We start from the raw sequence: 23,741 nt of genomic DNA, 5'->3' as shown, positions 1-23,741 counted from the left end.
ACAACACCCAAAAGAAAAGGAATATTCATATTACTCGGCTAGACATAAAACATACTCAAGAATAGACCTATTTTTGTTATCAGCTCGTATGCAAGATAGAGTAAGAAAAACAGAATATAAAGCTAGAATACTATCGGACCATTCACCCTTAATATTGACAGTAAAGCTAGAGGACATCCCTCCAAGAATGTATAGATGGAGATTAAACCCCATGTTACTTAAAAGGCAGGATTTTAGAGAATTTATTGAAAAACAAATAAAAATGTATTTTGAAATAAATACGGAATCAGTGGAAGATAAGTTTATACTATGGGATGCAATGAAAGCATTCATTAGAGGGCAAATAATAAGTTATGTAACCAAGATGAAGAAGGGCTATAATCAGGAAACAGAGCAGTTGGAAAGGGAAATAGTAAATATAGAAAAAAAAATTAGCAATGAAGATACAACTAAAAGAAGAGAATTGGCGGATAAAAAAATAAAATATGAAACACTACAAACATATAAGGTGGAGAAGAATATAATGAAGACAAAACAGAAATATTATGAACTGGGTGAAAAAATACACAAAATCCTAGCATGGCAGCTTAAGACAGAACAAGCTAAGAAAATGGTATTGGCATCAAGGAAAAAAGACAAACAAATTACATATAATCCAAAAGAAATTAAGGAAAACTTTAGAGAATTCTATGAACAATTATACCGAACTGAAAATGAAGGGAAAGAAGGGAAAATAAATGAATTTCTGACTAAAATTGAACTACCAAAACTACAAATAGAGGAACAAAATAAATTAACAGAACCATTTGGAATAGTAGAAATACAAGAGATAATAAAAAAATTACCAAATAATAAGACACCAGGAGAGGATGGATTCCCAATAGAATTCTACAAAACATTTAAAGACTTATTAATTCCGCCCCTCCTGGATGTAATCAACCAGATTGATGAAACACAAAGCTTACCAGATTCATGTAAAACAGCAATAATTACAGTAATACTAAAGCAAGGGAAAGATCCACTCACACCAGCGTCATATAGACCAATATCTTTACTTAACACAGATTATAAGATAATAGCTAAACTATTAGCAAACAGATTAGCAGAGTATGTACCGAAAATGGTAAATTTAGACCAAACTGGATTTATCAAAAAAAGACGCACAACAGACAATAATATACACTTTTTCCAATCCTGTATGTTATTAGTAAAAGAGAATATGATAAAAGTCTAGTTTTATACTCAATTACCTTGTAATTGTGCCAACAACAAAGGTAAGTCTATTCTAGGATAAGAATCAAATCGAAATGAATAAAAAAAGAATTCTTTCTCCATATATCAACCAAATTCATTTCTTTCATTAAAGTTAATACTTTATTGCCATTTTAGATCTAGTTACTGTTTTCAGAAATTTATCTAACAATGGATCCAAATAACAATTAAAATCACTTCCAATCATAACTTTATCATATGCTTGTGATAAATTAAGAAAAGAATCGAATAAATCATCCACATGATGTGCGTAAATATTCACGACTCCAAGATTCCAAATAAATTTTACAATTAAAAGTCAATAACAGATTCCAATTTAAATTTATTTATCAAAATGGCAACTCCTCTTGCTTTGGAATTAAAAGACGAAGCAACAACTTGACCAACCAATCTCTTTTCAATTTCTGATGTTCTTTTTCAGTTTCATTAATTTATTGTAAAAAAAACTATCTACTTTAATTTGTTAAATGTCAGTAATATATCTGTTCCTCCTTTGGACACTGCAAGACCAGCTGAGTTTCTCCAGTATTTCTGTGTGTTTTTTCCACGTGACCTGTTAGCCTGCGATCCTTCACCTTCTTCCCCCCACCCCATCCCGCACCCATCCCCCAACCTTTTTATTCAGGGATCTGCCTGCTTTTCTTTATACCTTGACGAAGAGCCCAGGTTAAAAATGTTACTAGCCATTTTACTTCCAGCACGTTTGTGCAGTTTGAAGGAAACTAATGTCTGTAATGGGAAAGGCGTAATGTCATCACGCAAGCTGGAGTTTAGAAGAATGAGAAGGGGATCTCATAGAAACATTTTGAATGCTGAAATTGTTGGACAGAGTAGAATGTGAATAAAATATTTCCCTTGGTGATTCCAGGGCAAAAAGGCACAGTTTTAGAATTGGAAGCTACCTAAAACAGAGATGACCCCCTGGATAAAGAAATTTCTCCTCGTGGATTTGTGGGATTTGTTGCCACATACAGCTATGGAGGCACGATCATTGGGGGAGTTTAAGGAGGAGATTGACAGGTATCTAATTAGGGTATCAAGGGATATGGGGAAAAGGCTGGAAATTGGAACAGTTTGGTTCAGGGTGGTATGGTGGAGCAGACTCAATAGGCCGAATGGCCTACTTTTCCTTTATCTTGTGAAAATGGCAGAAGGACATTTTGGAGAATATGAGGAGACCGAAGACTGGCTTGATTATGTGGATAGATTTGATCTGTAATGCATAACACTGAGATCAGTAATTAAAAACTGGTACTGTTTTCGTGAAGTGGGATGCAGAACATCTCATCTGATCAAGATTTTAGTGGTACTGTGGTGGCACACATTCTCATGGGGAACCAGCCCCACTTGTATTGCCACGTGGTGGGGCAGCCATGGGGAAATGGTGGTGACAGAGGATTCTCTCTGACTCCATCATCCCTTCCAGCGCGCTCCCTGGGCAGTGATTATGATGTCACAATGTACCAGGTGACTGAGCTCATGCTGCCCTTAAAGGGGCGTGCTGAATTTGAATAAAAACAGTCGTTAGCGACCCTCAACGTAGTGGCTGTGTTTCTTCCACTACTCACACCGCCACAGTGGTGACCCTGACAAGCCCAGACATTTTTCTGGACTCAAAACACCATGGATTCAGCAGAGGTTAAAGCATCAAGCTTTCCCCATTTTGGACCCACCGACCGAGAACGTGGTTCAGGAAAGTGGGAGCACCATTTCAACTCCGCAATATCTCCTCAGATGCCACAATGTTCTATCATGTCATGAGCGCTCTAGACCAAGATACGGCAGCAAGATTGTACGACATCATCCACCAGCCCCAATTATGGGCAAATACACTGCCCTCAACGACCTGCTGCTTGGCATTTTTGGGCTAACACCCCAGCAATTGGCTTCCAGGCTCCTTCACCTAGATGGGCTTGGGGATTGTAGTCCGTCAGCACTGATGAACGAAATGCTGGCCCTGGCAGAAGACAACAAACCTTGTTTTCTCTTCCGCCAGATATTCCTGTAACAGATGCTGGAGTACAACCAGCTGCTCCTCACAGATGAAGATTTCTCAAACCTGAGGAGAGCAACAGCTTGTGTGGGTGCCCTCTGGCGCACGAAGAGGGAGAACAAGGCAGCCCTCAACCATATGGCATGACCGTGAGCCAGCCGACTGCAAGCCACTCCCATGAGTTGGGACGGCCAGAGGAGGGCCAGTTGACCTGGTGTTTCTACCACCAGTGCTGGGGAGCGCAAGCTCGTAAGTGCCACAAGCCTTGTGGTTTCAGGGAAACGACCAGGCCAGCCGCCGTTGATGGCTGCAACAGCTGGCCACACAAACAGCCTCCTTCATGTGACACAGATCCACTGGCTGCCAATTCCTGGTGGACACGGGCTGAGCTCAGCATCCTTACCCCCCCCCCCCCCACACAGCATTAGAGACTCACACCCGATCTAGAGGTCCAACTCTGCGGGCAGCCAATGGCTCCACCATTAGGACCTATGGCACCCGCAGGGCACAGATCCAGATCGGGAAGAACAAGTTCCACTGGAGGTTCGTCCTAGCCTCTGTGGGAACCGCGCTGTTAGAGGCCGACTTCCTCAGAGCTCACAGCCTATTGGTTGACATGAAGGGCAAAAGGTTGGTCAATGCCTGAACGTTCCACTCCACCCGACTGGACACAGCACAAGCCTGCAGGCCCGAAATCACCACCATAGCCATCGCCAGGGATGAGTTTGACAAAATCCCCGCCATCTTAGAGCCTCAGTTCCACGCTGCCCTGGACCAGCATGGGATCTTCCACCACATCGCCACACAAGCCCAAGAAGCTCCAGCAGGCAAAGGAAGAGTTCTCCAGGCTCCAGGAACTGGAAATGATCCGGAGCTCAGACAGCACCTGGCATCGTTGTTCAGGGGCTGGAGACCATCTGGAGACTTCTGTTGGTTGAACAATGTAACCATCCCCAACAGGTACCCGGTGCCCCACATGCAGGACTTCTCCGCCAAACTCTACGGCACATGGGTCTTTTCCAAAGTGGATCTCATGTGGGGATACCATCAGATCCTGGTGCATCCAGACGAAGTGGGTAAGACAGCCATTATCACCCCTTTCGACCTCTTTGAGTTCCTGCGTATGCCCTTTGGTCTAAAGAACGCGGCCCAAACATTCCAGCGCCTCATGGACATGGTTGGAAAAGACCTGGACGATATTCTCATTGCCAGTCACAACCACGATGAACACAAAGCCCACCTCTGCACACTCTTTGCCCGGCTGGCAGACTTTGGACTCACGGTCAACGCAGCCAAATGCCAGTTCGGCAAGGAGTCCCTCCAGTTCCTGGGGCACACCATTTCGGCGAATGGGGCCGCGCCGGAGAAGGTAGTGGTTGTTCAACGATTCCCCAAACCCTCCACCCTGAAAGACCTCCAATTGTTCACAGGGATGATGAACTTTTACCATAATTCATCCCTGGAGCCGTGCTCTCATGGCCACCAAAGAAAAGACTATCATGGTCAGAGGAGGCGGACAGGGCTTTCTTCACGACAAAGGAGGCTCTAGTTTCTGCCACGCTGCTGGTACACCCGTGGCTGGAAGCGCACACGTCGCTTTCTGTGGACACCTCATCTATGACAGTCGGGGGGGGGAGAGTTCTGGAACAGTGGCTCGATGGACAGTGGCCCCGTCTGGCCTTTTACAGCAAGCAGCTGTGCCTGCTGGGGCTCAAGTACAGCATCTTCGACTGGGAACTTCTGACACTTTATTTGGCCATCTGCCATTTCCGCTATTTCCTCAAGGGCAGGCCGTTCACAGCTTTCACAGATCACAAGCCCCTCACTCAAGCACTGGCGATTGCCAAGGATCCATGGTCCGCCAGACAGCAGCGCCATCTCTCGTACGTGTCTGAGTTCACGACCGATCTCCCGTCCAGTCATCAACACTCTCACGCCCGGCCTGGATTATGAGCAACTGGCTCAGGCCTTGTGGACTGCCATCTCGGGCCTCAAACTCAAGGATGTCCGGGTGCTCAGCAGCCCGGACACGTTGCTCTGTGAGGTCTCAACAGGCTCACCGCGCCCGGTGCTCCTGTCGCACTGGAAGGCCAAGGTCTTCAGTCTGACTCACGATCTTGGTCACTCAGTGGGAAAGACAACCATGCGGATGGTCGCGGAGTGGTTTGTGTGGCACAGGCTGAAGGAGGTGGCAGAACTGGCCAGGAACTATACCAGGTACCAGACCTCCAAGGTCCAGCGACACACGCGAGCCCCCTTCCAGTACTTCGACCCGGCAGTTCACAGATTCCAACACATCCACGTTGATGTCATCGTGCCCCTGCCGGTGTCCAAGGAGGGTCATTACCTCCTCACAGTGGTGCATCGGGTCACAAGTTGGCTGGAGGCTGTCCGATTAAGGAGGCCTCCACAGAGATATGCGCCAGGACTCTGGTCAGCCAATGGATCACCCGTTTTGGAGTCCCAACGCATGTCATTAGCAAAAGAGGGGTGCAGTTCACGTCTGCCCTGTGGACTCGGGTGGCGAAGCTCCTGGGGGTCAAGGTCCACCACACCACAGCATACCACCTGCAGTCCAATGGGTTTGTGGAGAGATTCTACAGGCAACTGAAGGCATCGTTTATGGCCAGGCTCTCTGGACGAGACTGGGCAGACGAGCTACCCTGGGTACTCCTCGGGACTAGGACAGCACTCAAGGAGGACCTGCAGGCTTCAGCAGCGGAGATGGTCTATGGTGCACCGCTTTCACTGCCGGGTGAGTTTTTTGGCCCAGACCCCGACACCACGGCCACCGACAAAAACCTGCTGATGGACCTACACAGGCGACTGGCCTCCCTAGTTCCTCCACCACCGTCATGCCACAGCACCCGGCCGTTTCATTGCCCCAAAGAGGTCAACTCGGCCCAGTTCGTGTTCGTGTGGAGGGGACCACAAGGTACACCACTACAGTGACCTTACGAGGGGCCATACAAAATCCAGTGGAACCTTCACCCTGGACATTGGGGGGGGGGGGGGGGGGGAGAGAGGAACTTTTTACGGTGGACCGCCTAAAGGCAACCCATCTGGACTTATCACAGCCGGTGCAGACGGCCGCGCCCAAGCACCGGCCACCAAAGCAACAGGATGCATAGCTGGTTCTGGGGTGGGGGTGTTGTGTGGTGGTGCACATCCTCATGGTGAACCAGCCCTGCTTGTATCGCCACGTGGTGGGGCAGCCACGGGGAAATGGCATCGTCAGAGGTTTCTTCTGACTCCAGCATCCCTTCCAGCGCGCACCTTGGGCAGTAATTATGATGTCACAATGTACCAGGTGACTGTGCTCATCCTGCCCTTATAGGGTCATGCTGGATTTGAATAAAAACAGTCGTTTATGACCCTCAATGTGGTTTCTTCCACTGCTCACTGCCACAGTACCAAAAAAAAACAAACACTTGTAAAATATTGTGTGATCTTGTTAGAGAACATCTGTCACCAAAACCATCAGTAATCTCCAAAAGATTTAAATTTGAAACCAGAAAGTAAAATTCTGGGGAAGTGGATAGCCAATATCTGGCTGAACTGCATGACCTTCCAAAAGCAGCAATTTTGTATCTTTTTGGACAAAGTGTTGAGAGTTAGCAAACGGTCAGGCCCAATAAAGATTGTTAGTGCAAAGGAATTAGAATTGTCTGCCCATGATATAGCATTGAGTTTTGAAATGGCAACATAATACATAGAAAATGGACTGTTGAGAATGTTTCCGATGTGGGAAACCATGGCCCGAATTACTGTATTTTCAAAAATGCTGAATATTTCTTATGGGATAAGGTGGGGCTCACCAAGGCAAGGTGCCCAGGATGGAACGCAAAGAAAGAGGACCACAGGAGCATGAAAACCCCACCACTGAGTTATTAAAAAAATCTTCCAAAGTTAGACACCTGAAGGGAGAAGAAGAAAGTGAGCCAGAGAACCAAAGTGATTCTGAAGAAGAAGGAACTGTGTCAGTACATTATATCCACAGCTTAAGTAATTGCAAGTCAGAAATTCTTGTTTGAATGAAAATCAATTTTATTTTTTATTTTTTTATTTTTCACACCATAAATCACATTAACCATGGTACACACTTTTTCCTTTTCACACATATACAGTGCCATTTTCTCCACCCCCCTCCCTCTTCCCATCCCACCCTCCCTACCTCCCCCCTCCCGTCCATTTAAGGTATACAATCTAGGATACATTAAACCAGTCAGACAATGTTGTCATTCAATAAAAATACACCAGAAATTCTACTGAGTCCATTCTTTTCATTTCCTTTTCCTTCCGTTAACTTAGGTAATGATTGTCCCCGGTAGGTTTTCGCGATTGTATTTAATGTAAGGCTCCCATATTTGTTCGAATATTTCAATATTATTTCTTAAACTATATGTTATTTTTTTCTAATGGAATACATTTATTCATTTCTATATACCATTGTTGTATTTTCAAATTATCTTCCAATTTCCAGGTTGACATAATACATTTTTTTGCTACGGCTAGAGCTATCTTAACAAATCTTTTTTGTGCATCCTCCAAATCAATTCCAAATTCTTTATTTTTTATGTTACTTAGGGGGAAGATCTCTGGATTCTTTGGTATATTGTTTTCTGTTATTTTATTTAATATCTCCCTGCGGGTGCCAGAGGTCCTAATGGCGGCCCCATTCGCCGAAATGGTGTGCCCCAGGAACTGGAGGGACTCCTTGCCGAACTGGCATTTATTTAGATCTTCCCAAAATTTTTCTACTTTCTCACATGTCCAGATTGCATGAATTGTTGTTCCCATTTCTTTTTTACATCGAAAACATCTATCAGATACTGTTGGGTCCCATTTATTTAACTTTTGAGGTGTAATGTATAGCCTGTGTATCCAGTTATATTGTATCATACGTAACCTCGTATTTATTGTATTTCTCATCGATCCGGAGCATAACTTCTCCCATGTTTCCTTTTTTATCTTTATATTTAAATCTTGTTCCCATTTTTGTTTAGTTTTACCATTTGTTTCCTCATTCTCCTTTTCTTGCAGTTTAATATACATATTTGTTATAAATCTTTTGATTAACATTGTATCTGTAATCACATATTCAAGGTTACTTCCCTCTGGCAAACTCAAACTGCTTCCTAATTTATCCTTCAAGTAGGATCTCAATTGGTATTATGCCAGCGCTGTATCTCCAGTTATATTGTACTTATCTTTCATTTGTTCAAAGGATAAGAATCTATTTCCTGAAAAACAACTTTCTATTCTTTTAATCCCTTTTTTTCCCATTCTCTAAAGGAAAGGTTATCTATTGTAAAAGGGAGTAACTTGTTTTGTGTCAATATTAGTTTTGGTAATTGATAATTTATTTTATTTCTTTCTACATGAATCTTCTTCCAAATATTGAGGAGATGATGTAATACTGGAGAACTTCTATGTTGTACCAATTTTTCATCCCATTTATACCTGTGTTCAGGTATCTTTTCCCCTATTTTATCTAATTCTAATCTCGTCCAATCTGGCTTTTCCCTTGTTTGATAAAAATCTGATAGGTATCTTAATTGTGCGGCTCTATAATAATTTTTAAAGTTTGGCAGTTGTAAGCCTCCTTGTTTATACCATTCTGTTAATTTATCTAGTGCTATCCTTGGTTTCCCCCCCTCCATAAAAATTTCCTTATTATTTTCTTTAACTCCTTGAAGAATTTCTCTGTCAGTTGTATTGGCAATGCCTGAAATAAGTATAATATCCTTGGAAAAATGTTCATTTTAATACAGTTTATCCTTCCTATTAGTGTTAATGGTAAATCTTTCCAATGCTCTAAATCGTCCTGTAATTTTTTCATTAGTGGGTAATAATTGAGTTTATATAGTTGGCCGAGATTTTTGTTTATTTGTACACCTAGGTATCTTATTGCTTGCATTTGCCATCTAAATGGTGATTCCTTCTTAAATTTTGAGAAATCCACATTATTCATAGGCATTGCTTCACTTTTATATACGTTTATCTTGTAACCCGACACTTCTCCATATTCCTTCAATTTCTTATATAATTCTTTTATTGATAGTTCTGGTTCTGTTAAGTACACTATAACATCATCCGCAAATAAACTGATTTTATATTCCTTGTCTTTTATTTTTATTCCTTTTATATTATCATCTGTTCTTATCAATTCTGCTAATGGTTCTATAGCTAATGCAAACAATAAAGGTGATAGTGGGCATCCCTGTCGTGTTGACCTGCTTAAGTTAAATTGTTTTGATACATGTCCATTTACTGTCACTTTCGCTAATGGTCCCTTATATAATGCTTTAATCCAATTAATATACTTCTCCGGTAAACTGAATTTTTGCAATACTTTGAACAAATAATTCCATTCTACTCTGTCAAAGGCCTTCTCTACATCTAAAGCAACTGCTACTGTTGGTGCTTTATTTCCTTCTACTGCATGAATTAAGTTAATAAATTTACAAATATTGTCTGTTGTGCGTATTTTTTTGATAAATCCAGTTTGGTCTAAATTTACCATTTTCGGTACATACTCTGCTAATCTGTTTGCTAATAATTTAGCTATTATCTTATAATCTGTGTTAAGAAAATATATTGGTCTATATGATGCTGGTGTAAGTGGATCTTTCCCTTGCTTTAGTATTACTGTAATTATTGCTGTTTTACATGAATCTGGTAAGCTTTGCGTTTTATCAATCTGGTTGATTACTTCCAGGAGGGGCGGAATTAATAAGTCTTTAAATGTTTTATAGAATTCTGTTGGGAATCCATCCTCTCCTGGTGTCTTATTATTTGGTAATTTTTTTATTATCTCTTGTATTTCTACTATTCCAAAAGGCTCTGTTAATTTATTTTGTTCCTCTATTTGTAGTTTTGGTAGTTCAATTTTAGTTAGAAATTCATCTATTTTCCCTTCTTTCCCTTCGTTTTCAGTTCGGTATAATTGTTCATAGAATTCTCTAAAGTTTTCCTTAATTTCTTTTGGATTATATGTAATTTGTTTGTCTTTTTTCCTTGATGCCAATACCATTTTCTAAGCTTGTTCTGTCTTAAGCTGCCATGCTAGGATTTTGTGCGTTTTTTCACCTAGTTCATAATATTTCTGTTTTGTCTTCATTATATTTTTCTCCACCTTATATGTTTGTAGTGTTTCATATTTTATTTTTTTATCTGCCAATTCTCTTCTTTTAGTAATATCTTCCTTCATTACTAATTCTTTTTCTATATTTACTATTTCCCTTTCCAACTGCTCTGTTTCCTGATTATAGTCCTTCTTCATCTTGGTTACATAACTTATTATTTGCCCTCTAATGAATGCTTTCATTGCATCCCATAATATAAACTTATCTTCCACTGATTCCGTATTTATTTCAAAATACATTTTTATTTGTTTTTCAATAAATTCTCTAAAATCCTGCCTTTTAAGTAACATGGGGTTTAATCTCCATCTATACATTCTTGGAGGGATGTGCTCTAACTTTATTGTCAATATTAAGGGTGAATGGTCTGACAGTATTCTAGCTTTATATTCTGTTTTTTTTTACTCTATCTTGCATAACAGCTGATAACAAAAATAGGTCTATTCTTGAGTATGTTTTATGTCTAGCCGAGTAATATGAATATTCCTTTTCCTTTGGGTGTTGTTTCCTCCATATATCCAAAAGTTGCATTTCTTCCATCGATTTAATTATAAATTTGGTGACTTTGTTCTTTCTGTTAATTTTTTTCCCAGTTTTGTCCATATTTGAATCCAAATTCAGGTTGAAATCCCCTCCTATTAATATGTTCCCTTGCGTATCTGCTATCTTCAAAAAGATATCTTGCATAAACTTTTGATCTTCTTCGTTAGGTGAATATACATTGAGTAGATTCCAAAACTCTGAATATATCTGACATTTTATCATAACATATCTCCCTGCTGGATCTATTATTTCCTCTTCTATTTTAAATGGCACATTTTTACTAATTAATATAGCTACTCCTCTTGCTTTTGAATTATACGATGCTGCTGTTACGTGTCCTACCCAATCTCTCTTTAATTTCTTGTGTTCCAATTCAGTTAAATGTGTTTCTTGCACAAATGCTATCTCAATTTTTTCTTTTTTCAGTAAATTTAGCAGTTTCTTCCTTTTAATTTGGTTATGTATTCCATTAATATTTAAAGTCATATAGTTCAACGTAGCCATTTTATACTTTGTTTATCTTCCCTTTCCGTTTCTCCATCATTACCTTTCCTTCTTATCCATTTCTGTTTTCTTGTTTTGAATCCTTTATAAGACAACATTCCTAAAACATCAAACATTTTCCTTATTCTCCTATTTAAAACTTCTTTAGCCCCAATCCCCCTTTCCCCTCCTGAGTTGTCCTTTATCCCTTGTCGGACAACCACATCTCCCCTCTCCATTTGGATTTGCGAATTCACTCGCAAGCGTCAGCTGATTTTGCAGTGACCGTAACACCCCCCCACCCAGTCCCCCCCAGAAAAGATTTCACTTTTCATATGTGACAAAGGTCACTCTTTTAATTCCCTCCTTATTCCCTCTATTCCTTTTCCTTCCCTTATTAATTCTTGTCTATACTATCTATATTTCCCTCTAAATACGGATACATTCATGTATGCACATTATACATATACACACATATACCTCTTTACCCACATACATATAAATCGTGGTCATTTTTACTCTTATTACATGTCTTCATCTCTCTGTTTGTTTTGTAGTTGTTCTGCAAATTTCCTTGCTTCCTCTGGATCCGAGAATAGTTTTTTTTCCATAAGATCGTTTTCGATGTTTTGAACTCCTTCCTCCTCTTCAGGAGTTCAAAACTTATGTCTTTTTAGTTTGCAGTCTTTTGTACTCTCGTTACACGTCTTCATCTCTCAGTCTATTTTGTAATTGTTCTGCAAATTTTCGTGCTTCCTCTGGATCCGAGAATAGTCTGTTTTGTTGTCCTGGAATAAATATTTTCAATACCGCTGGATGCTTTAGTATAAATTTATACCCTTTCTTCCATAAAATCGCTTTTGCTGTATTGAACTCCTTTCTCTTCTTCAGGAGTTCAAAACTTATATTTCGATAAATGAAGATTTTTTGCCCTTTGTACTCCAGTGGCTTATTGTCCACTCTTACTTTTTCCATTGTTTTCTCCAGTACCTTTTCTCTTGTAGTATATCTTAGGAATTTTACTAAAACAGATCTTGGCTTTTGTTGTGATTGTGGTTTAAAGGCCAATGCTCTATGTGCCCTTTCTATTTCCATTTCTTGCTGTAGTTCTGGACATCCTAGAATCCTAGGGATCCAATCTTTTATAAACTCTCTCATATTCTTGCCTTCTTCATCTTCCTTAAGGCCCACTATCTTTATGTTATTTCTTCTGTTATAATTTTCCATTATATCTATTTTCTGAACTAACAGTTCTTGTGTCTCTTTAACTTTTTCATTAGATTCCTCTAATTTCTTTTTTAAGTCCTCTACCTCCATTTCTACTGCTGCTTCTCGTTCTTGCACCTTGTCCATTCTTTTTCCCATTTCTGATAAGGTCATATCTATTTTATTAATTTTCTCTTCTGTATTGTTTATTCTTCTTCTTTAAATTCTTGCGCTTGCCATTCTTTAAATGACTCCATGTATTCTTTAATAAGAGAAAGTATATCCTTTATCTTGCCTTTCCCTTCTTCTATTTCACTGTACTCTTCCTCTTCCTCTTCTTCTTCCTCTGGGTTGGCCATCTGTTGTTTCTTTGTTGCCCTTCTCTTCTTTCTTGTTTTTGTTGTCTTCTATGTTCTCCTCTTGCTGCAGGTGTTCTGCAGCTGTCGTTGCCGGCTGTGGAGATCGACTCCCCAGCTGGTCACCCCTCCCGTCGGTGTGTTTTTTTTCATGCGCGGTTGCGCACTTTTACTCGGCTCAGCGAGCCATTTTTTAGTCCATATTCTACCGACCTGATGGAGCGGGTTTCTCTCTCCACCTCTGGCCTCTTCAAACAGGTAAGGCCTTTTCCTTCATCTTCCGTTGTCTTCTCTTCCTCTGTTCTTACCGTTGGTTTCGACTTTTCTTTTTTCGTCGCCATCTTCTTTCCACCTTTATATTCACTTTACTTTGATTTTTATTTTTGTGCCTTTGTGTTTTGCTTTGTTTTTTCTGACTTTTCTAGAGAGGGCTGGAGTTCACCGTCCGGCCACTACTCCATCACGTGACTCCTCCCTTATATGAAACTCCTTAATGTCACAACACTTGAAAGAAAAACTGCTTGACATAAAACAGTCCAACATTGTTCTAAACACACTTTAAAAGTCAAAGTGCTATGGAAATGTAAACATTGAATATAAAGAAAGGACAATCTTTCTATATTGTTAGTTTGTGAGGAAACCCCATGGCACCTGTGCAGTGACTGCCTGAGCGCAGCCACTCCATTAATTGGCAACTCCCTCTGTGCAGCGGCTGCCCCGTCACGTGACGATTGCCCAGGCTTGTGCGCACTGATGTCACAGGGCTGCAAGCATCCTTGAGCGCCGTTCCCTCAGCAATGGCCTAGTCCACGAAGGAGGCAGCGGCTTGGGCCCGGGGTTTGGGGGGGGGGGGGGGGTTGGTGGTGGTGTGGAGGTAAGACTTGTACTGGATGGGCAGAGCTGGAGGGGAGTCCTGAGTGCTCGGGGCCTGGACCTTTTTGGAGCCGTGCAGCCTGGGAGGGTGAATGCAGCCTTTGTATGAAAAAGAAAGTGTGTTTGTGTGAGAGTAGGTAAACAATATAAACAAAATGACTGACAATAGGTGCAGGAGTAGGCCCTTCGAGTCAGCACCGCAATTCACTGTGATCATAGCCGATCATCCACAATCAGAACACCATTTCTTCCTTCTCCCCATATCCCTTGACTCCACTATTCTTAAGAGCTCTAACTCTTTCTTGAAAGCATCCGAAGAATTGGCCTCCACTCCCATCTGAGGCAGAGCTTTCCACAGATCAGTAACTCACTGGGTGAAAAAGTTTTTCCTCAACTCCGTTCTAAACAGCCTACCCCTTATTCTTAAGCTGTGGCCTCTGGTTCTGGGCTCCCCCAACATCAGGAACGTGTTTACTGACTCTAGAGTGTCCAATCCTTTAATAATTTTAAATGTTTCAATCAGATCCCCTTTCATCTTTGTAAATTCCAGTGTATACAAGCCCAGTTGCTCCAATCTTTCAAATAATGCTGTCCTGCCATCTGCACTTCCTCAATAGCAAGAATGTCCTTTCTTAAATTTTGAGACCAAAACTGCACACAATACTCCGGGTGAGGTCTCACCAGGGCCCTGTACAACTGCAGAGGGACCAATGTGCATTAATTCCGATAGTGATCTGCCTTCCTGTTTTTGCCACTAAAGTGGACAGCCTCACATTTATCCACATTAAACGGCATTTGCCCACTCAACCAACCTGTCCAAGTCACCCTGCATTCTTGTAACATCCACCTCACATTTCAGCTTTGTGTCATCTGCAAATTTGCTCATTATAATTAGTCCCTTCATCTAAATCAGTGGTCCTCAGTGTTTTTTGCCATAGGTCCCACTTTAATTTTTCAAAAAAACGTATGACCCACCATTAGTGGAAATAAGTTATAGATTCAAAAGAAGTTTTAATTAAATTATTTATTGCAAGTGTATTTCAATGCAATTAAGGTTGGGAATACACTGGAACACACATTTAACATTCAACTATTCAGTATGTCAACCATCACAAACACACATTCAACAAAATGAGTTTATTTTTTCAAACCAACTTTAAAAATTTTTTCCACAATATTCCTACGCCCCACTAAAATATTCTTAGGCCAACAGCCCACCAGTGTAATGTATATTGAAATTGCTGTGGTCCCAACACCAAGCCTTGTGGTACTCCGCTAAGTCACCGCCTGCCGTTCTGAAAGGGACCTGTTAATCCCAACTCTTTGTTTCCTGTCTGCCATTGGTGCGGCCGGGGTGGGGGGGTCAGGGGCTGCAGCCGGACACACTCGCTGCTCACAGCGTTGTCAGGGACCCTTCTCCTTTTCCCATCCCCTCACCGGCCCGACTATGGGGGGATGAGACCCCAGCCGGACCTCGGTGCTGCTCGCCCTCTTTCCCAAGGCCGCACCCCCCCTTCCCAGGGCCGCGCACCCCCACCTCCTTCGCAAGGCCCCACTTTTGTCCTCAGTTGTACCATCGGAGGTCTTAATAAACACTCAGAGAAGCTTGTAAGTTTACAGCACAAACTTTTACTACATCTCAGGCCGCCGATCATGTATGAATACACTGTTGCACTGAGCATGCTCAACACTCAAGTGTGATGTGGCTTTTACGGTCTTGCAGTGCTCATGCTCCAGCATAAAATAGTCGCAAGTTTCCACTGTATGTAACACCCCAAAAAGGGCCGGTACCGGGTTCGAGCCCGAGCCCCGGCTGCTCCCCTCCCGATCCGCCCGCCCGGAGCAAATATCATCCCCAACATGGTACTGGCCCGTTGCTAAGAGAACGGCGCTCAGAGACACGCGTGACCCTATGACGTAATCTCGCACACACCTGGGGTGGAACACGTTATCACGTGACGGGCAGCCACCGCCCAGTAGGTGGGGCGGAGGAAATCAGAGGAGCGGCAGCGATCAAGCAGTCATTGCGCAGGCGCTCAGAGGCTTCCCCGGGGAGGTGTCCTGTATCTGGGAGCTGGAGCAGATGCTCCTTTTGCTGCTCGGTGAATCCGAATCCGGTTCTTCCCAATCGGGAAGATCATGTTGATGAGCTCAGGCGCTGCCTTTAACCAGTTCGGGCCCTGCTTCCCCGTGGGAATTGGCCGCTGCGCCAGGAGACCCAGCCGAGTGAAGTGTTCGGCCCTGGTAGGAAGGGCTCGCTCTGGAGGGTGGAGGCGGCCCTACAAAGGCCCGGGCGCCTGGTCTGGGCCCGATAGAGCGGGTTCAGGAAGCGGGGCATTTTCGGATCATAGAACAGCACAACACAGGCCCTTCGGCCCTCGGTGTTCTACCGACCCATATTCCTAAAGGAAGTACTAAACCCTCCCAACCCCGTAGATTCGTTTGGGTTCTGATATAGGTTGGGATTAGAGTGGGGACGGATACAGGGCTGTGGGGAGAGAGTGGGGCAGTGTGGGAACTAATACAGGGCTGTGGGGTCAGTGTGGGGACTAATACAGGGCTGTGGGGTCAGTGTGGGGACTAATACAGGGCTGTGGGGTCAGTGTGGGGACTGATGCAGGGCTCTGGGGAGAGTGGGGCAGTAGGATCAATGTGGGGACTGGTGCAGGGCTGTGGGAAGAAAGGGTCAGTGGGATCAGTGTGGGGACTAATAGACCGGTTGTGGGGAGAGTGGGATCAGTGTGGGGACTAATAGACCGGTTGTGGGGAGAGTGGGATCAGTGTGGGGACTGATAGACGATTGTGGGGAGAGTGGGGCAGTGGGATCAGTGTGGGGACAGATATAGGGCTGTGGGGAGGGAGTGGGACAGTGGGATCGGTGTGGGGACTGATGTGGCTGTGGTGAGAGTGTGGGGCAGTAGGATCGAAGTGGAGACTGATACAGGGCTGTGGGGTGACAGTGGGACCAGTGTGGGGACTGATACATGGCTGTGCAGGGAGAGTGGGACAATAGGATCCATTTGGGGACTGACACAGTGCTGTGGGGAGAGTGTGGGACAGCAGGATGGGTGTGGGGACTGATATGGTGTTGTGGGGCAGTGGGATCAGTGTGGGGACTGTTGCAGTAGGTAGGTGATTGTCAGTATTTGGAAAGTTGAAATCACCCATAACTCCATTCCAAAATCATCTTGCTTATCTGCTTCTGTGTCCTGAGGGCTATTTGAGTGCCAATAGACTACTCACAGCACAGTGATAACTCCCTTCCTGTTTTTGATTTCTACCCACACCGACTCAGTGAACACTGATGATGAGAAATTTATTTATGAATACTTTTCAATTGGCAGAAAAGCAGAGAAACGTTTTCGTGGGAGGGGATTGAAAAATTTTTTTTTAATACGGTTCTTGATAAATCAGCAAAGCAGATGCTATGACAAAGGCAGTGAAATCTACCCTGGTATTAATGAGAGAATTGAATTTAATGGATGCTTGGAGAAGATTTCAACTAAGGGAAAGGGACTATTCTTTCTATTCTAATGAACATGATTGCTACTCTAGCATAGATTTGTTTTTGGCATCAACTCAATTACAGTGTAGAATCATGGAAGCAGAATACAAAGCGAGACTTTTATCAGATCACTCACCTCTGGTAATTTTAATACAGGATAAACAACATGATATATTGATTGCGATTTTAATTCATAGCTGTTGAGAAGATCAGACTTCTGTGATTTTATAAGGAGACAAATTGAGATGATCTGTGAGACCAACTGCAATTCAACAACTAATAATTTATTGTATGGGATGTTCTAAAAGCATATTTAAGAGGAACAATAATAAATTATACTTCAAGGATTAATATACAAGGGAGGTGGCGAGTTAGAAAAAGAGATGCTCCATTTGGAAAAGGAGCTTCGACAATTGAATGAAGATCTACCGGGACCAATGCCTGAAGAGGGCGCACAAAATCAGTGAACCAGTGCGGACTCGAAAGGCCAACATGGCCTGTTTCCGTTCCGTAAATGGTTATATGGTTATGGTTAAAGGGGTTCTCCCCTTTGGGAGCATTGAGCTTCCCCCACCCGCCCTGAATTTTATAAAGATCTTGTGAGGCCTTTTTTTATGGAGGTTGAGACTCATAATCTCCTGAAATTATTTTTAATGGCAATACCTAAAGAAGATAGAGACCCACTGAAACTCATCTTATAGGTCTATTTCATTATTGAACTTGGATTATAAAATAGACTGGTGAAATCTTTTCTAAAATTAATAAATATGGACCAAACAGCTTTTGTCAAAAAGAGACCGTCTGCTGATAATGAAAGCAGATGGCTTAGTCCTATCCATCTGGCCCAAAGGAGAGGTGATTTGAGTGTAGCTGTGGCCTTGGATGCAGAAAGGGTATTTGATGGATTGGAATGGGACTTTATTATATCATGAACCTAATGCCAAAGTTGTAACTAAAGGACAAATTTCTCCAGCATTCCCCATCTAGATTTTGCAGACAAGGATGCCCACTATCCCCAGCTCTTTTTATACTGGCTATAGAACTGTTATCTGAGGCAATTCGGTGAGGTCCAGGTCTCAAGGGATTCAGGGTTAACCAGGTGGAACACAAAATTAATTTATTTGCAGATGATGTGTTGATATACTTTGTAGAAGCACTAACTTCATTACAAAAATTGTACTCAAAACTGGAAGAATAATGGAAAAGTCTCGGGTTATGAAATAAATAGGGATAAAAGTGAAATTATGCCACGTATGGGTGGGGATTATAGTCAATGTCAAAGAAATACTCCATTTAAATGGCCACCAAATGGGATAAAATATTTAGGGATTTAAACAGATAATAAATTACAGAATTGATACAAATTAAATGATCTCCCCTTGGTTACAAGGGTTGAAGAGGACTTGAACAGGTTCCTGTCTTTGCCAATAACATGAGTTGGCAGAGTCAATTGTGTAAAAATAAATATATTTCCTAAGCTACAATATCTTTCAGTCACTGCCTATATAAGTACCTCGGAGGATTTTTCAGGAACTAAATGAACATGTCAGAAACTTTCTACAGAAGGGTGAGATGGCCAGAATCTCCATAGAAAAATTAATATGGAAATATGAGTTGGGAGGTTTACAGCTTCCAAATTTTAAAAAATGGTTATTGGGCAGCCCAAACTAAATTCCTTCCCTCCGTATATGAGGGAGGAGATAAGTCTTCATGGGTAAAAATAGAACTGTATAAAGTGGGAGAGAAGATAGCAGAAGATTTTGTATACAAATGGGATTCAAAATTATTGCCAGGTGAGAAAGAAGCCCCCTTGTTGAAACATTTAATTAACATCTGGAGTAAAACGTGGGGGAATATCTCCAAAAACACCCCACGCTCAGAATGGACTAAGGGATCAGATTTATCGAGGATTGTCATGGGCAGGGGCAACATGTTATTTGAACATTAAAAAACATGTTTGGTGTTGCTAATCATACAATATTCTGCTATTTCCCATTAAGAGCATACTTAAAGGATAAACAAAGTGTAGTGATGTGGAGATTCTGGTTCAAAAGGGAAACACAAAGAAATTTACTTCAGCAATGTATTTACCACTGCAAATGGGAACCACCAAACAGGGGATTCAGAAGTACACGGAGATGGGAATCGGACTTAAATGGAAGTATGGGTGATCAAAACTGGTCTGATCTATGCTGGGATTATGTGGCAAATACAACAAATGTAAGAATCAGATTGGTGCAATATAACATTTTGTACCAGCTGTATCACACCGCAAAAGGTAAATACATTTAAATCAGATGTTTCGGATTAATGATTTAGGTGTTGTGAGGAGATCGGAACTTTTCTACATCCAACTTGGGCATGCTCCAAGGTAAATCCCTTTGGGATAGATCTGAGGCAATTCTTAGAGCAAATGACAAGAATCCAATTTCCACAGAACCCTGAATTATTCTTATTGGGAAATATTGCTGCTAAAAGACCTAAAATGAGAGTCCCAACATTAAATAATATTTGTTAAGATTCCATTGGCAGTGGCCAGGAGATGTATCGTGGTTACTTGGAAGTCTGATTCCCATCTAGGTTTAGCCCGTTGGAATTCGGAAATGCATAGTGGTGTCCCCTTGAGAAGATTACATATAACCTGAGAAATAAGTAGGTAGAATGTGTCCTTACAAATATGGCAGCCATATTTCCAAAATGCAGATGCAGATTTTTAATTGCCCCCATCTCAACCACGAGACCCATGCTAATACTACCACAATGCTCCCCCCCCCCCCCCGAGTTCAAAGTAAATTTTGAAATTGTGGGATAGTTGTCGGATTCCCGACAAAACATTTTTCCTTTTTTTCTTCTATTTTATTTCATCTCTTCATTTCTTTCTTTGGGGCTTATTTATTTTATCCACTTTTCAAGGGGGGGGGAGATGGGGATTATAGCCATCGTGTATCAAAGATTATTATTTTACTCTATTCATATTTTTTGTTCTTCTTGATTCCATATTTGTCATATAAAATTTAAATAAAATATTACAAAAAAGAAACTGATGACCACTGACAGACAGAACCAAGGTGCTCAACAAAGTGATCTCCCAGTCTGCGTCCAGTCTCTGATGTAGAGGAGACCATAGTGTAAGCATTGGATGCAGTAGATGACCCCTGCAGATTCACAAGTGAAATGTTGCTTCACTTAGAAGGATTGGGGCCAAAATGATGATTTTGGGGAGAAGGTGTGGATGCTAGTGGAGAGTCTCCTGCCCATCACAGGGGTAGGTACGAAGGGGATGATTGGTGGGGAAGGAGGAGGGGACAAGGGAGTCACGGAGGGAGTGGTCCCTGTGGAAGGCAGTGAGGGGAGGAGAGGGAATACAGTTTGTCTTAGTGGTGAGTGTCTAGTAGTAGGTGTCGGAAATGGTGGAGGCTAGAAGAGAAAAACCACTGAAGTGATGGGGGAAGCCCTCTCCCTGTCTGTCAGCCGAGTGAATTGAGAAATGCATGTGAATGGATTTGGAGCTGATTGGCTTTCCAGACCTTGCCGACATTCACATTGTTGAGGGAACTGCTTCAGTTGGGACTGAGATTAAAAACAGAAAATGAACTAAATTTAATTCCATAAATAAAACCCTCTGTAGAAGAACACAAAAACTGCAGATGCTGGAATTTTGAGTTGCAGGGAGTTAGTGGGTCAGGTCAGGTCACATCCAAGGCAAATGTTTCAGGTTAGGTCCTTTTACAAAACTCTCATTACATTTCTGATTCATTCTTGGTTCAATTAACGCCTATAAAGTCCCAACTTCCTGACTGAGGTGGGAATACACCCAATAGCTGACCTTGCACCTTTCTCTGAATAATGACATGGGTACACTTGTTTTGCAGGGTGATAAAAAGAGATGAGTTGTGGATCGGAATGAAAGGCAACGTTAGCACCAGTCACTTCAACGAAGAGGAGATGCTTGCGTGTTTTATTTCTGAGAAGAGATTACAAGCCACAGTGTGACCGGCAAGGCAGTGAGATTCACACCCCAGAATAAGAGTGTTAAGGACCACTGACTAAGGAATTTTGGCCAGTTGCGCAGTCACCGAGGGAAACACATCCTCTGAGAGGCTTTGATGAACTAAACAGGGGTGAAGCCAAATAATTTATTTTCCACATCGCTGAAGGAGTGAGCAAATATTTTCTGATAAAAGTGATCGATCGCTCTTGATGCTTGAAAAACAATTTTCTGACCCAGACTGAAATTTTTGCTTCAGGATTAGTTGGATTTTACCTGGAAGTAGTTGGATGAACCATGAGCAAACACCATGTTCTTTCCACCTACGATTTGATGCATCAAGAGCACATGCTAACCGAAACCTGGAGGGTCCACTCTGCCTTCTGAAATGAGTGCCCACCAGCGGGCCCACACCAGAGAATGCCTGTTAACATGCTTGGAGTGTGGGAAGGGCTTCACTAAGTCCTCTTACCTGAAGTCCCATTGGCGGATCCACACGGGTGAGAGGCCCTTCACCTGTCCTGAGTGCGGCAAGGGTTTTACTCAGTCCTCTGACTTGAAGTCCCACCGGCTGATCCACACCGGGGAGAGACCTTTCACCTGCCCTGAGTGTGGCAAGAGGTTCCGTCGATCATCAGACTTGCTAACCCACCAGCGTATCCACACTGGGGAGAGGCCCTTCACCTGCCCTGAGTGCGGCAAGAGCTTCACTCAGCCCTCTGATCTGAAGACCCACCAGCGGATCCACACCAGGGATAGGCCCTTCATCTGCCCTGAGTGTGGTAAAGGGTTCTGTGGATCGTGTGATTTGCTGACTCACCGGCAGGTTCACACTGGTGAGTGGTCCTTCACCTGCCCTGAGTGTGGCAAGGGGTTCACCCATTCCTCTGGCCTGAAATCCCACTGGCGGATCCACACAGGGGAGAAGCCCTTCACCTGCCCTGAGTGCGGCAAGGGATTCAATCGATCATCGGACTTGCTGACCCACCAGCGGATCCACAACAGGGAGATGCCCTTCATGTGCTCCGAGTGCGGCAAGGGCTTCACCCAGTCTTCTAACCTGAATTCCCATCGGCGGGTTCACACTGGGGAGAAGCCCTTCACCTGTTCTGAGTGTGGCAAGTGCTTCGCCCATTCTTCTAACCTAAAGTCCCACTGGCGGATCCACACCGCAACAGGCCTTGCACCTAACCCAAGTACAGCCTGGGGTTTGCCAAATGTTTCCACCTGATAACCTACTGGCACCTCTGCATCAGCGACAGGCTCTTTACCTGCCACAAGTGTAGCTTGGGGTTCAATTGATTGTCCAACTTGTTGACCCACCGGCGTGTTCAAACTGGCGAGAGGCCCTTCACCTGTGCAGTGTGTGGGAAAGGATTCACTCGGTCATTCAACTTGATGAACTACCAGTGGGTTCATGTCGGGGGGCAATGTTTAAATCTGTCATATGTTCAGTATTTAAGTGTATTTACATTTTAAATCAAATTAGGGACATGGGTTCGAACCCACTGCTGTTTGTAAGGAGTTGTCTGTTCTCCCTGTTGCATGTTTGGGTTTCCTCTGGGTGTTCTGGTTTCCTCCCAACCTCCAAAAGCATACATGGATTGTAGGTTAATTGGGTGTATTTGGGCAGCATGGGCTCGTGGGCCGAAAGGGCCTGTTACCGTGCTGTATCTCTAAAATTAACAGAAATGTATTTTAAAAATTGAAACCGCTGGTATTTCCTGCTCCATAGGATAGTGGAGGTCAGATCATTAGGTGAAGATAAAAATACATTTACCAGATTGAAGAGTTAAAAGCTGTCACAAAAGAGAACAGGATATCTACAGCAGGATGCAGATTAGTTGGGAAGATGGGCCAAAACTGGCAAATGGCATTTAACTCTTCATATGAAGGTTGGTTGTATTGTGGATTATGTACAAGAGGGGTGGCCAACCTTTTAATTATAAATTTAGACATACAGCACGATAACAGGTCACTCTGGTCCACAAGTCAGTGCTGCCCAATTAATCTACACCCCGGGTATGTCCTCGTGGGCTGAAGTGGCCTGTTAATGTGCTGTAAGTCTAATTTAAAAATTAAAAGGTTAGCCACTCCTGGCTACACATTGTTGTAGCTGCCAACAATATATCGACAGGATGCAGAGTTGGGTGGAAAATTGACAGATGGAGTTCAATCCACATCAGTGTTTGGGAAGATCAAACTTGAAGGAAGAGAATGTGGTTAATGACAGGATTCTTAACAGTGTGGAAGAACAGAGGGACTTGGGGTCCAAATCCATACATCTTTCAAGGTTGCTGCACAGTTAAGAAGGATTATGGTGTTTTGGTCGGGGGAGTGAGTTCAAGAATCGTGAGGCAATGTTGCAGCTTTAGAA

The 23,741-nt window shown here is 42.8% G+C and overlaps 1 protein-coding gene across 2 annotated transcripts; it reads left to right on the top strand.

The window, feature by feature from the left end:
- The first annotated feature begins 15,890 nt into the window (after window positions 1-15,890).
- On the top strand, window positions 15,891-23,469 carry LOC138755035 (zinc finger protein 383-like). 2 transcript variants are annotated; one of them, XM_069920208.1, is made up of 2 exons: window positions 15,891-16,115; window positions 21,249-23,469. In XM_069920208.1, the coding sequence occupies exon 2, from the start codon at window positions 21,753-21,755 to the stop codon at window positions 22,593-22,595; it is 843 nt and encodes a 280-aa protein (XP_069776309.1). In that variant the 5' UTR covers window positions 15,891-16,115; window positions 21,249-21,752; the 3' UTR covers window positions 22,596-23,469. The 2 variants fall into 2 exon arrangements, with proteins under 2 accessions (XP_069776309.1, XP_069776310.1); XM_069920209.1 differs by lacking the exon at window positions 15,891-16,115 and adding an exon at window positions 16,938-17,517.
- Window positions 23,470-23,741: the final 272 nt, after the last annotated feature.

Source organism: Narcine bancroftii, chromosome 2, assembly GCF_036971445.1.
Source record: "Narcine bancroftii isolate sNarBan1 chromosome 2, sNarBan1.hap1, whole genome shotgun sequence".
NCBI classification, from domain to species: domain Eukaryota; kingdom Metazoa; phylum Chordata; class Chondrichthyes; order Torpediniformes; family Narcinidae; genus Narcine; species Narcine bancroftii.
Note: the sequence above shows the minus strand (reverse complement) of the source record. Positions and strands in the feature narration are given on the sequence as shown.

Coding starts and splice junctions, on each gene's coding strand:
- LOC138755035 (XM_069920208.1), top strand. CDS start 21,753: ATGAGTGCCCACCAGCGGGCCCACACCAGAGAATGCCTGTTAACATGC.